General features: G+C 44.4%; 1 protein-coding gene across 2 annotated transcripts in view; it reads right to left on the bottom strand.

The window, feature by feature from the left end:
• Positions 1-335: 335 nt before the first annotated feature.
• Positions 336-10201, bottom strand: part of cip2a (cellular inhibitor of PP2A) — a 22257-nt gene continuing 12391 nt past the window's right edge. The window contains exons 16-22 of one of the 2 annotated variants that reach the window (XM_063207415.1): positions 9046-9120; positions 7374-7484; positions 5679-5875; positions 1995-2108; positions 1638-1720; positions 1299-1417; positions 336-1059 (exon numbers count right to left, since the gene is read on the bottom strand). In XM_063207415.1, coding sequence (XP_063063485.1) covers positions 910-1059; positions 1299-1417; positions 1638-1720; positions 1995-2108; positions 5679-5875; positions 7374-7484; positions 9046-9120 — 849 coding nt within the window. In that variant the 3' untranslated portion in view covers positions 336-909. The remainder of the gene's footprint in view (positions 1060-1298; positions 1418-1637; positions 1721-1994; positions 2109-5678; positions 5876-7373; positions 7485-9045; positions 9121-10201) is intronic. The other variant, XM_063207416.1, reaches the window with a different exon arrangement.

Below are 10201 nucleotides of genomic sequence, written 5' to 3'. Positions count from 1 at the left end.
CAATGTTTCGAAAACAAAAAAATACTCAATCTTAACATTTTAATTAAAAATTGAGATAAAATACCATATTTACATTGAGTCTATTTGAATTCTTTAATCCAAAGGGAATTTAAATATTCCCACTATTCACACCCCTCTTCACACACACTCTTCACATGCCCATTTCACCTGGGTCTCTTTTCAGTTGAATTGTCGATTAATTGCGATTTATGTTTCTTAATCGATTAATGCATTGATCGATTAAAGTCGATTAATCGTTTGCATCCCTAATTGTGACTAATATTAATCTATAATACGTATTTGTAAAATAAACATTGGAGAGGATAAAACTAATACTATGTAATATAGTGACTTTAATTTGACATTAAAGACAAGGGTATGCACAATTTAAAACATACAGACCACAAACACGACACATATTAACTTAAAACACTTCATCACAGCCCATCTACTTTAGAAGCAGCCATTCCCTGGTTAATTTATATATATGCATATTCATTAAAATTATAAAGGAATGAATCTGATTTTAACGTCTACTCTCAACTGAAAATGATGAGAGAAGCGAAGAGAAAAAGAAAGATATGCAAAAAGGAAAAATGTAAACACAAAAACCAAGACAACAAAACAGCCAGAGAAGAAGAGAAATAGAGAAGACCGAAAAAGAAAGAAAGAGAAAGAGAATGAGGGGCGGAGAGATTCATCTACACAAACAAAACGACAGGGAGTGTGGAGTGGCCCAGTGAGGAATGTCAGAGGGAAGAGTCGATCTTGCTAAACTTGTCCAGCAGAGAGAGTTTATGTGTGTGTGTGAGAGAGAGAGAGATACAGAAGAGAGTGAGAGAGAGAGCGAGAGTAATGGACAGATGGGGAGAGATATAGAGCACGAGAATAATAGAGAGAGGTAGAGTGTCAGAGTGATACGTTGGCGTTGTCTGTGTTGATCTTGCCACCGCTCAGGCTGTGGATCATGGCGATCATATGCATGTTCTTGTTCAGCTCGTCTTCCTTCTTCTGCAGTTTGGCCTCCAGCTGGGACTTCTGCAGCTCCAAAGACGAGGCCTGGGACACAAAACACACGCAAAGAGTAAAAACACAACAATTAATATCATTGACAGTGTTTTTTGTCACTTTTTGCTTTGTTTCATATTATCTAGTTCCTCTATTCAATTTTGTTTCTTTAACCCTACAATGATCTATGCCTTTCACCCATGCCATTCTGTCTCTTTGTTCATTTTCCCCCCTACATTTTTTAACAAAGCCACTCAACCAAGTCTAACCGGCCAGGCCACTTTCCGTACCTTAATGCTGGCTTCTTTCCTCTGCTGCTCTGTCTTGTTCAGCTCCTTCCTCAGAATGCTGATGCTCTCCTCCATCTCCTCAGCCTGCTCTTTCTGCCTCGCCACCTCCCCCTGGAGGCCTGAGGATGGAATAGCAACATTTTTTTAAATCAAATGCATTAACTGCTAGAGCTACAAAAATGGAATAATGATATAAAAATGTGGTCTGTTTCAGCACATAATATAAACGTACATACCATAACACAAATTACATTGCCATAACACCATTTAACACAAATCTGACTGTTTAATAAAGCAAGGTTATGACTCATCTGCATCCCATCCCCATAGTCTACTGACCTGCGATGGCCTTCTCCCGGTCCTTCAGGTCCGCCTGTAGACCCTGGATCAGCTTATCCTGTTCCGCCACCTCAGCCAGAGTCCTGACACACACAACAGACAATTAGTGTGTGTGTGTGTGCTTCTCTGAGATGGAAATGCCCACCAGTCACCTTCCACGTGCTGGTAACATACTGTGTGCATGTGGCTAGATTTTGGACAACAAAATACATTTGAGTGGCTAGTAAATAACCCTTTACAATATTTGGTGTGTGCGCGTAGGTAGGCATGCAATTGAATTCTGTGTAGTCTTCACTGTGAGGTGTGTGTGTGTGTGTGTGTGTGTGTGTGTGTGTGTGTGTGTGTGTCCATACTCACCTCTCCTGCTGCAGTCTGAGTGCCTCATAGTTCCTCTTCAGCTCCTCAGTGGTCTGTATGAGGGCCGCATGATCACTCCTCAGATCCCTCAGAGCACGCTCCGTCTCATTATACCTAACACACACGCACGCACGCACGCACACACACACACACACACACACACACACACGCACGCACGCACGCACACACATTAAGACTTTCTTTCAGACTTTCATAAGTGTACACTCACACACGCACGCACGCACACAACTTCTAATGCATACTTTGTGTCAGACTCACAAGCACACAGGCACACACGGTTGCACAGTTAGACTTTCTTGCAAAGTCACACACATACACACTTTCTAATTTCTCATGCATGCATACACAGGCAACCTCTCAGCAGCACCCCCACACCCACACCCACACACACACAAACATCCACCCACACATCCCCACCTACATAGACACACTGACACACACTTATTCAAACATGTGGACAAACACAATCAATGAACAAAAAAGCATGCAAGCACACAACAAAAACACACATGCACATATTACGCACGCATCAACACACCCAAAATAGGCACACACAACATAAGCAGAAATTCCTGCAGCCATATGCATTAATGGGCAGAGAGAAATGCATATGTAAGCAGAAGGAGACATAATGACCGCATGCACTCGCGCTCATTCAATGCTAAAGCTTTCTAAACGTGGCCCACTGTTTCCGTTTGACAGAGCACATGTGGTCGCTTATATTTCCATGCTTGCAGGGTACGTGTGAGTGTGTGCGTGTGTTTGTGCGTGCATCTGTCTGTGTGTGTGTGTGTGTGTTGTGTGTGTGTGTGTTTCTGAGTGTGTCTGTGTCTGGTTTCTCTTTGTACCTTCAACTCTCCATTCAGTTGTGTCTTTCACCCTCACCTTTTTTGGTACACTTTACTACAATAACGTCCTATTCACAGCTTTATAAACACTTTATTAACATTTAATATCAATTAACATTTAACAAAGCATTCACAAATGTTTGTAAATGAGTAATAACCAAACTATGACTGCACGGTGGAGTGGAAATCAACTTCTACTGTGTGAGATATGTGGTTTCATGCCCTCTGGTCTTTGGAGGAGAAACTTCCAGGACCGATGCGACTGCGCTGTGTCTGCTGTGTTAGCATAGTATTTCTTGGCCATTTATAAACATTTGTAAACATTTTGTTGATAATTAGTTCATTATTTAAAAAGTGTTTATAAAGCTGTGAATAGGACGTTATATTGTAAAGTGTTACCCATTTTTTTCCTTTAATGATTTTCTTCAATTATTCATTCCATGGTCTCGTCTCGTCTGTCTCGTCATCTATATGTGTGCGTGTCTGTGCGTGCATGCGTGCGTGTGTGTGTGTGTATGTGTCTCTGTGTGCACGCGTGTGTTTCTGTACTGGACAAACATGCATTGATCTAGGCTACTTGACAGACAGACAGATGCGCACAGAGACACAGGTAGTCATTTGCATGCAACAGTCCATCTGTGTCTGGGTGAACATGCTTGCCAGCTTAGCCACGTGACCACACACAGATGCACATGGCTGTCTGAACACGTACGTTTGTCTGTTTGTTCTGTGGTTGGAGACGTGTTAACCATATGTTCATTTCTCAGTAAGTGTGTATGCATGTGTATGTGTGTGTGTGTGTGTGTGTGTGTGTGTGTGTGTGTGTGTGTGTGTGTGTGTGTGTGTGTGTGTGTGTGTGTGTGTGTGTGTGACCGTTATAAGAGGTTGACTGATACACACAATGATATCAGTCCAGCTGTTGAGTAGCTGGTTATAGGACTTCAGTATCTGGTATTCATCTGAGACGGCCTGCAGTCGTGTGTAAGCGCACAAATACACTGGCCATGACCTGAGCGAGCCGAGTGACGGAAGTTATTAAAGTGGAAATGAAGCACTGACAGCTATTATGATTTTTTGGCAGCTTATTTATTTTCATAAACGAATGGATGTTCATTGAACTGCACTTTTAAGTAGTTTTGCTGAAAAATGACATGTTATTACCGAGTTTCGCCACAAGGGCGCAGCCATGTTCGCCGCCTACGTAACGCGAATGGTAGAACTTGGTGAACTTGGTAGAACTTCCATTCACTTAACGTTAGCGTCTGCTAACTACAGCGCTAACTGACTCTAATCGTGGCAGTAAAATTGAAGAAGGACGAGGGGTTCATTTTACATTGTCCCTGGGTTTTCTATGTTATATACCTACTATCAGATGAAAGAGAAATGCCAAGTGTCATTATCACTTTGTGTCAAAAAGCCTTTGCTACGAGCATGGTGGGATAGCTGCAGCCATCCACCCATTGCATCCACCATAGGACAGGAGTCAGGACTGGGGCTGCTCGATCTCATAGGTTTGTAGTGACAGACCGTCACCAATAACGTCTTTTTCCTGCATTGTTGGACGCTAATCTGAAAGCCCATGTCTTTAAGTTGGCTATGTGGTTCAATTCAGTAATAGAAAATAACTTGCAAAATTGGCGGAAGTTTGGAAAGCTTTGTGAAGGGAAGGGACGCAGCCTGTGTGTGTGGCTATCCCATCCCCTCTCTCGTCTCGCTCTCGGAGTTGGAGGAGCTTTGGGGATTTGAAGTTGATGCCAAGGGAAATGACACGTTAAACTATTATGGCCTACATTAAGTTATGGCATGCTTAAAGTAGCTGCATCTATTGTAGTAAATTATTATGTTATTGAAGTCGCGGATGCATCCTCAAACTGGCTGGAATAGCGTTGTTGCCTTGGATTATTGTTGACTGGATAACACCGATAAACGTGGGCACGGAGATGTCAAAGTAGCCTAATTCAGGTGCTTGGAAAATGTTGGTGAAATCATCGGAAGATGAAGGTAGGGAACTGCAACATTGCACGACATCGCACGATTATGAATAGTGATCATGTTGGCTCATACCAAAATGTGTTAGCGACTTGTCACCTTAGCAAAAAAAAGCTGCTTGTTTACCTGTGGTTCATGTGATGGGATGTCTTGTCTGCCTTCATGCCTCATATTTGTTCTGTCCCACCCAAACACGTATTCTTGCTTCATTTGGGTTAAGCAAATAAGCTCATAATCAGCCACGCAAGTCCCAAATGTTTAATTCACTACTATCATAACAGCATTAGAATAGGAGACTACCATTCGCGTGACGTCACCCGCTGTTGGCTGGAAACGTTAACAGAAATGTTACTTGTTTGTGCTTTATTTTTTTATTAACGGCTTAAATTTCAGACTTCAAAAAAATATATATATTTGCTGGCTTATCTTACTGGTGTTATAGACCCCTATATTAGGTCACTGCTTCATTTCCACTTTAACTTTGTATTGAGTCATGTGACAAAAGCAATTCAGGAGACTAGAGGCGACTCGAGCGGCAGTTTGTAGCTGAACTCCTGGCGATGTTATGCAAATAGTCTAATGACGTGATTCAGCGACAGCCTCCACAGCCAATGGCAATGTTGTAATGCTTGCATTCTGCTTTTAACGGACATACTCTAGTCGCTTCTATCGCTCGCATCGCTCGTGCTGCACAGCAGCGATTCTCTGTTGCTTGAATCTCGTTGCGGCCGGTGTTTTCGTGCACTAAGTGTGTGTGTGTGTGTGTGTGTGTGTGTGTGTGTGTGTGTGTGTGTGTGTGTGTGTGTGTGTGTGTGTGTGTGTTCACCTGTTGAGTAGCTGGTTGTATGAGGCCTTGAGCCCCTGGTGTTCGTCGGAGACGGCCTGCAGTCGTGCGTTGTGCTCCAGCAGCTGCTGTATGTCCTGCCTGAGTCTCCCCACCTCCACCACCTGCTCCCCCAGCTCCCCCTGAAGACACTCCTTACCGCGCTCACTCTCCTGCAGCAGGCCGCCCAGCTTACGAGCCTAGTGTCACACACATACACGTGCACACACACACACACACACACACAATGTATGGAAGCGCGCACACACACACACGCACGCACGCACACCCATATGTGATGGAACGATAAGAGAGGGGGGGGTGGGAAGACACATGGGTCAAAACATGTCACTAGTAATATGCCATCTATCTCCATGGGTACTAGAGTGGGCCGTCACATGTGGTTGGCCGTCAATGTGGTTATGGTGAGGTGAGGTGAGGGGAAGCTGCTGAGAATGCAGTGAAAAGGGAAATATCATCAGGAAACACTGAGTGGAACTATTACTACAGCATCATGGAAAACGACAGACAAACAGACGGAGAGAGAGAGAGAGAGAGAGAGAGAGAGAGAGAGAGAGAGAGAGAGAGAGAGAGAGAGAGAGAGAGAGAGAGAGCAGGAAGAGAGTGGGGGTACTGCAGAGTGTGTGGTGTGTGTGTGTGTGAGAGAGAGAGAAAAGACAGTGTACATGTGAGAAAGGAAGAAATAGAGAGTCGGGGGGAGCGAGAGGAGGAAGAGAGAGCGAGTGAGAAGAGAGGAATAGAGAGAGTGAGAGAGGAAGAGGAAGAGAGAGTAGAAAAGTGAGTGTGTATGTGAGAGAGTAATAGAGAGAGTGAGGGGTGGAAGAGAGAGAGGAGGAAGAGAGAGAGCGAGCGAGAAGAGAGAGGGGGGTTACTTGAAGCCCACCACACAGTGCTGAGTGAGAAACCTCTGTTCCAGTTTCTCAGGTCAGTCTGTGGTGGGCTTGCTGCAGACTTTGAGCATGTGTGCGCGTGTGTGTGTCTTGTTGCAGGCTTTGAGTTGTTACAGGTGCTCGGACTGTGTCTGCATGTATGCATGGTAATACAGTACGTTTGTATTTGTTTGCGCGACAATGAGTTCACTTCAGTTTGTATGTGTGGTAATACACTGGTCGTAAGGTTAACCAGATGCATGTTCTGTTCTATTGTTGCACACCAGTTATTTACCATTGCAGGTCCCCAGTAAGGCAAAAAAACACGAGTTGGTGTGTTTGCTCATGTGTTCGAGTGCGTCTTGGTCTGTATGACAGTAATGTATGTAATATGTACCATGTTTCAGTATGCATCATGCGTCTGCCCATGTGCATGGTTCAGTGCCACATGTGCATGCATACATGGGAGCGTGTTTGTATAGGACTGAGTGTGTGCAACTTTGAGAGTGTGTCTGTGCATACATGCATGGATATATGTGCGTGTTGATGTTGAAGACCATGTAGCGTGTCCGTGTATGTGTGTGCGTGTCTGTGTGCGTGTGTGCGTGCATGTGTGCGTGCATGTGTGCGTGCATGTGTGTATGCATGTGTGTATGCATGTATGTGTGCAAATGTGTGCGCACGCGTGTGTGTCTGTGTGTGCAGGTGTGTGTGTGTCTGTGTGTGTGTGTGTGTGTGTGTGTGTGTGTGTGTGTGTGTGTGTGTGTGTGTGTGTGTGTGTGTGTGTGTGTGCATGTGTGTACTGTACCTCAGCCTCAGCCTGAGCCCTTTGGCAGCGGTACTGGGCCAGCAGTCGGTCGGCCTGAGCCAACGCCAGAGCTTTGGCCTCCAGAAGATCCTCCAGACGACTCTCCTTTGACTAAACACACAACAGTACTATTAGTCTCCTTAGATTACACACACAACAATACTATTAGTAGTACAAGTTGTTGTAGTAGTAGTAGTAGTAGTAGTAGTAGTAGTAGAGATGCACCGGATGCAAGGTTCCGGATCCAGCAGGATTAGGGTTTTTCACAGGATCCGGATCCGGTTCCAGGATCCAGGATCCGGTAGCCGAGGCTTTTCAGTCAAAATAGTTTGAGCCAACGTGATAAAAAGGGCCCAAGTGTGTGAGTAGGCTATGTGTTTCAACCCTTTCGTAGGATCCGGTATCCGGTTCCGGATCCGGTAGGATCTTAGGCAGTGGATCCGGTATTCGGCAGGATCTTAAAAATCAGGATCCAGTGCATCTCTAAATTTGTAGTAATAGTGTTAGTAGTATTTGTAGTAGTAGTAGTAGTATTTGTAGTGTTATTACGATTAATATTGCCATCATTACAATCATCATCATCATCATCAGTGTTGCCAGATTGGGCTGCTTAGGAAGGTCGTGTGGGGGTAAAAATGGCATTTAGCAGAAAAACCCACCCAATTTTTGCCATAGAAATCAATAGAATTGTGCTACTAGGCGGGTTTTGAGCATTTTTTGGGAAATCGTCAGACTCATCTGGCAACCCTGATCATCATCATCATCAACATCACTCTGATCCTCAGTCTTTCATTATAATTCATTATTAGCATTTTAAATTATTTCAGGATTCTGGGCCAATCCCATTTGAGCATTTCATGGGCCCGGCTGGTAGCCAGGTGAAAGAAAAGGCCATAGGGGTCAGTTGTCCCAGGCCCAGGGTGAGAGGGGGTCCAGAATTGGGTTCTCATTACATTGTATGTATTGGATAGGGGGCCCTTTCAGATGATTTTGTTCAGGGCCAAGTCAAAGCTGACAGCTGCTTTGCATACAGAGGTATTTAGGTGTGCCCTCTGCGAAAAAGGTTCACTGTACAAAACGGGTGTGTTCAAAATATCGTTAAGGGGATACATCGACGTGGGCCTCTTCACGGTACACTTATTAATACTGAGTGAGGCACCAGTATCGATATTTCATGTGCAACAGATGATTATTTTATCAAATTGCTGAAACTGTTGATCTACAGAAAAACTAAAAAGCAACATATGGTCATGCATATGTCTGTTTTCTTCAAAATGTAAAAAAATATATATGTGGGATACACATGTATCACAATACGCATAATATCGTGACCCCTGTATCGAGATGTGTATGGTATCCTAAGGTTGTTGCCAATACCCACCCCATTTACAAGTTACGAGTTTACCAGGAAAGTTGGGCAGACCAATGTTCACAGAGATTAGTTGAAGTTGCAATGGGGCAGCCATGGCCTAATGGGTTTTAGATCAGAAGGTTGCAGGTTCAAATCCCACCCTTCCACTCCATGACTGAGGTGCCCTTGAGCAAGGCACCTTATCCCATACTGCTCCAGGGGCTATAATCAATACCCTGTAAATATCTGTAATTCGCTTTGAATAAAGCGATGTAATGTAGTGTAATAACTAACAGGCAGGCTAATCCAGAGTGCACTTACAGCCAGAGCTGAGATCTTCTGCTCGTACACATCAATCACCTCCGACATGTGGACATCCTTCACCTGCTCCTGTAACTGCAACACAGCAACATCAGTGACACACACACGCACACACACACCGATTTACACACTGAGACACTCAATCCCACACAGACACACAGTCAGTCTCAAAACAGTCACACAGACACACGGACACCAATCACCTTTGACATGAATCAGAGGTAAGAACGGGTAAAAAAATCCAAGCCCGAACCGACATGGGCCCATGGGAATTGGGCCGGGCCCGGCCCGAGGCCGACTAATTATTGGATGTGTAGGCCCGAGCCCGAGGGAAGCCCGAAATTTCAAATTTTATTTATAAGGAGGGGTGATCTATGATAACAAATCAAAGCCCTTAAATTAAAGCCATTAAAGTATTTTGTTACGAAATCTAAGTTAAATAGACTGTATAAACATGCAGGCCATCTTTTATATTTCTGTGTATGCTGCACTGCAGTGCACAGAGGTTACATTAAGCGATAATCCATCATTGACGCTTTTTTTAAGAGTTGGCGGAAAATGTTAAGGGCGTCCGTCATTTTGACCGGCTGATCATTGGGCCATAAGCCACAGCAGCAGTACGACCTTAAAAATCTAGCGCGGCACTTTCACAGAGAGAGACAGCGAGACAAAGAAGAACAACGACGCGAGCAGCAGAACAGGAATGAAGGAGTTCTTGAATTGCCATTGCAAGAGTTTATTAGGCTACAGTATGTGTCGGGTTGATGAGGCGACCTCTGTTTTTTGCAGACCACGCGTCTCTCGTGGCCAAAACACGGCCGAAATGCCTCAGCGCACTGTGATGGGAGGGAGAGGCGAGGGAAAGCGCGTGCATTCTAGCAGCAGGCACTGCACTGCTGGATTATCAACTGACGTGGAATATTATTAACGCACAGCCTACATAGCCTATTTATTTTTTTTTTTAAAAAAAAAAAAAAAAAAAAAAAAAAAACTGTCAACGATAGAGAAGCCGAACCCGACCCTACCCGAACGTAATGAGTGACATTTCAGGCCCGACCCGACCCGAAATTGGCTCGGGTTCGGGTTCGGGCTCGGGCCTGGGCCAAAAATCATAGGTCTAACGTGAATCATCCTACACTTGCTCCAGTAACCACAA

This window comes from Engraulis encrasicolus, chromosome 9 (genome assembly GCF_034702125.1).
Source record: "Engraulis encrasicolus isolate BLACKSEA-1 chromosome 9, IST_EnEncr_1.0, whole genome shotgun sequence".
Taxonomy (NCBI): Eukaryota; Metazoa; Chordata; class Actinopteri; order Clupeiformes; family Engraulidae; genus Engraulis; species Engraulis encrasicolus.
This window is presented reverse-complemented; position numbering and strand designations above follow the sequence as displayed.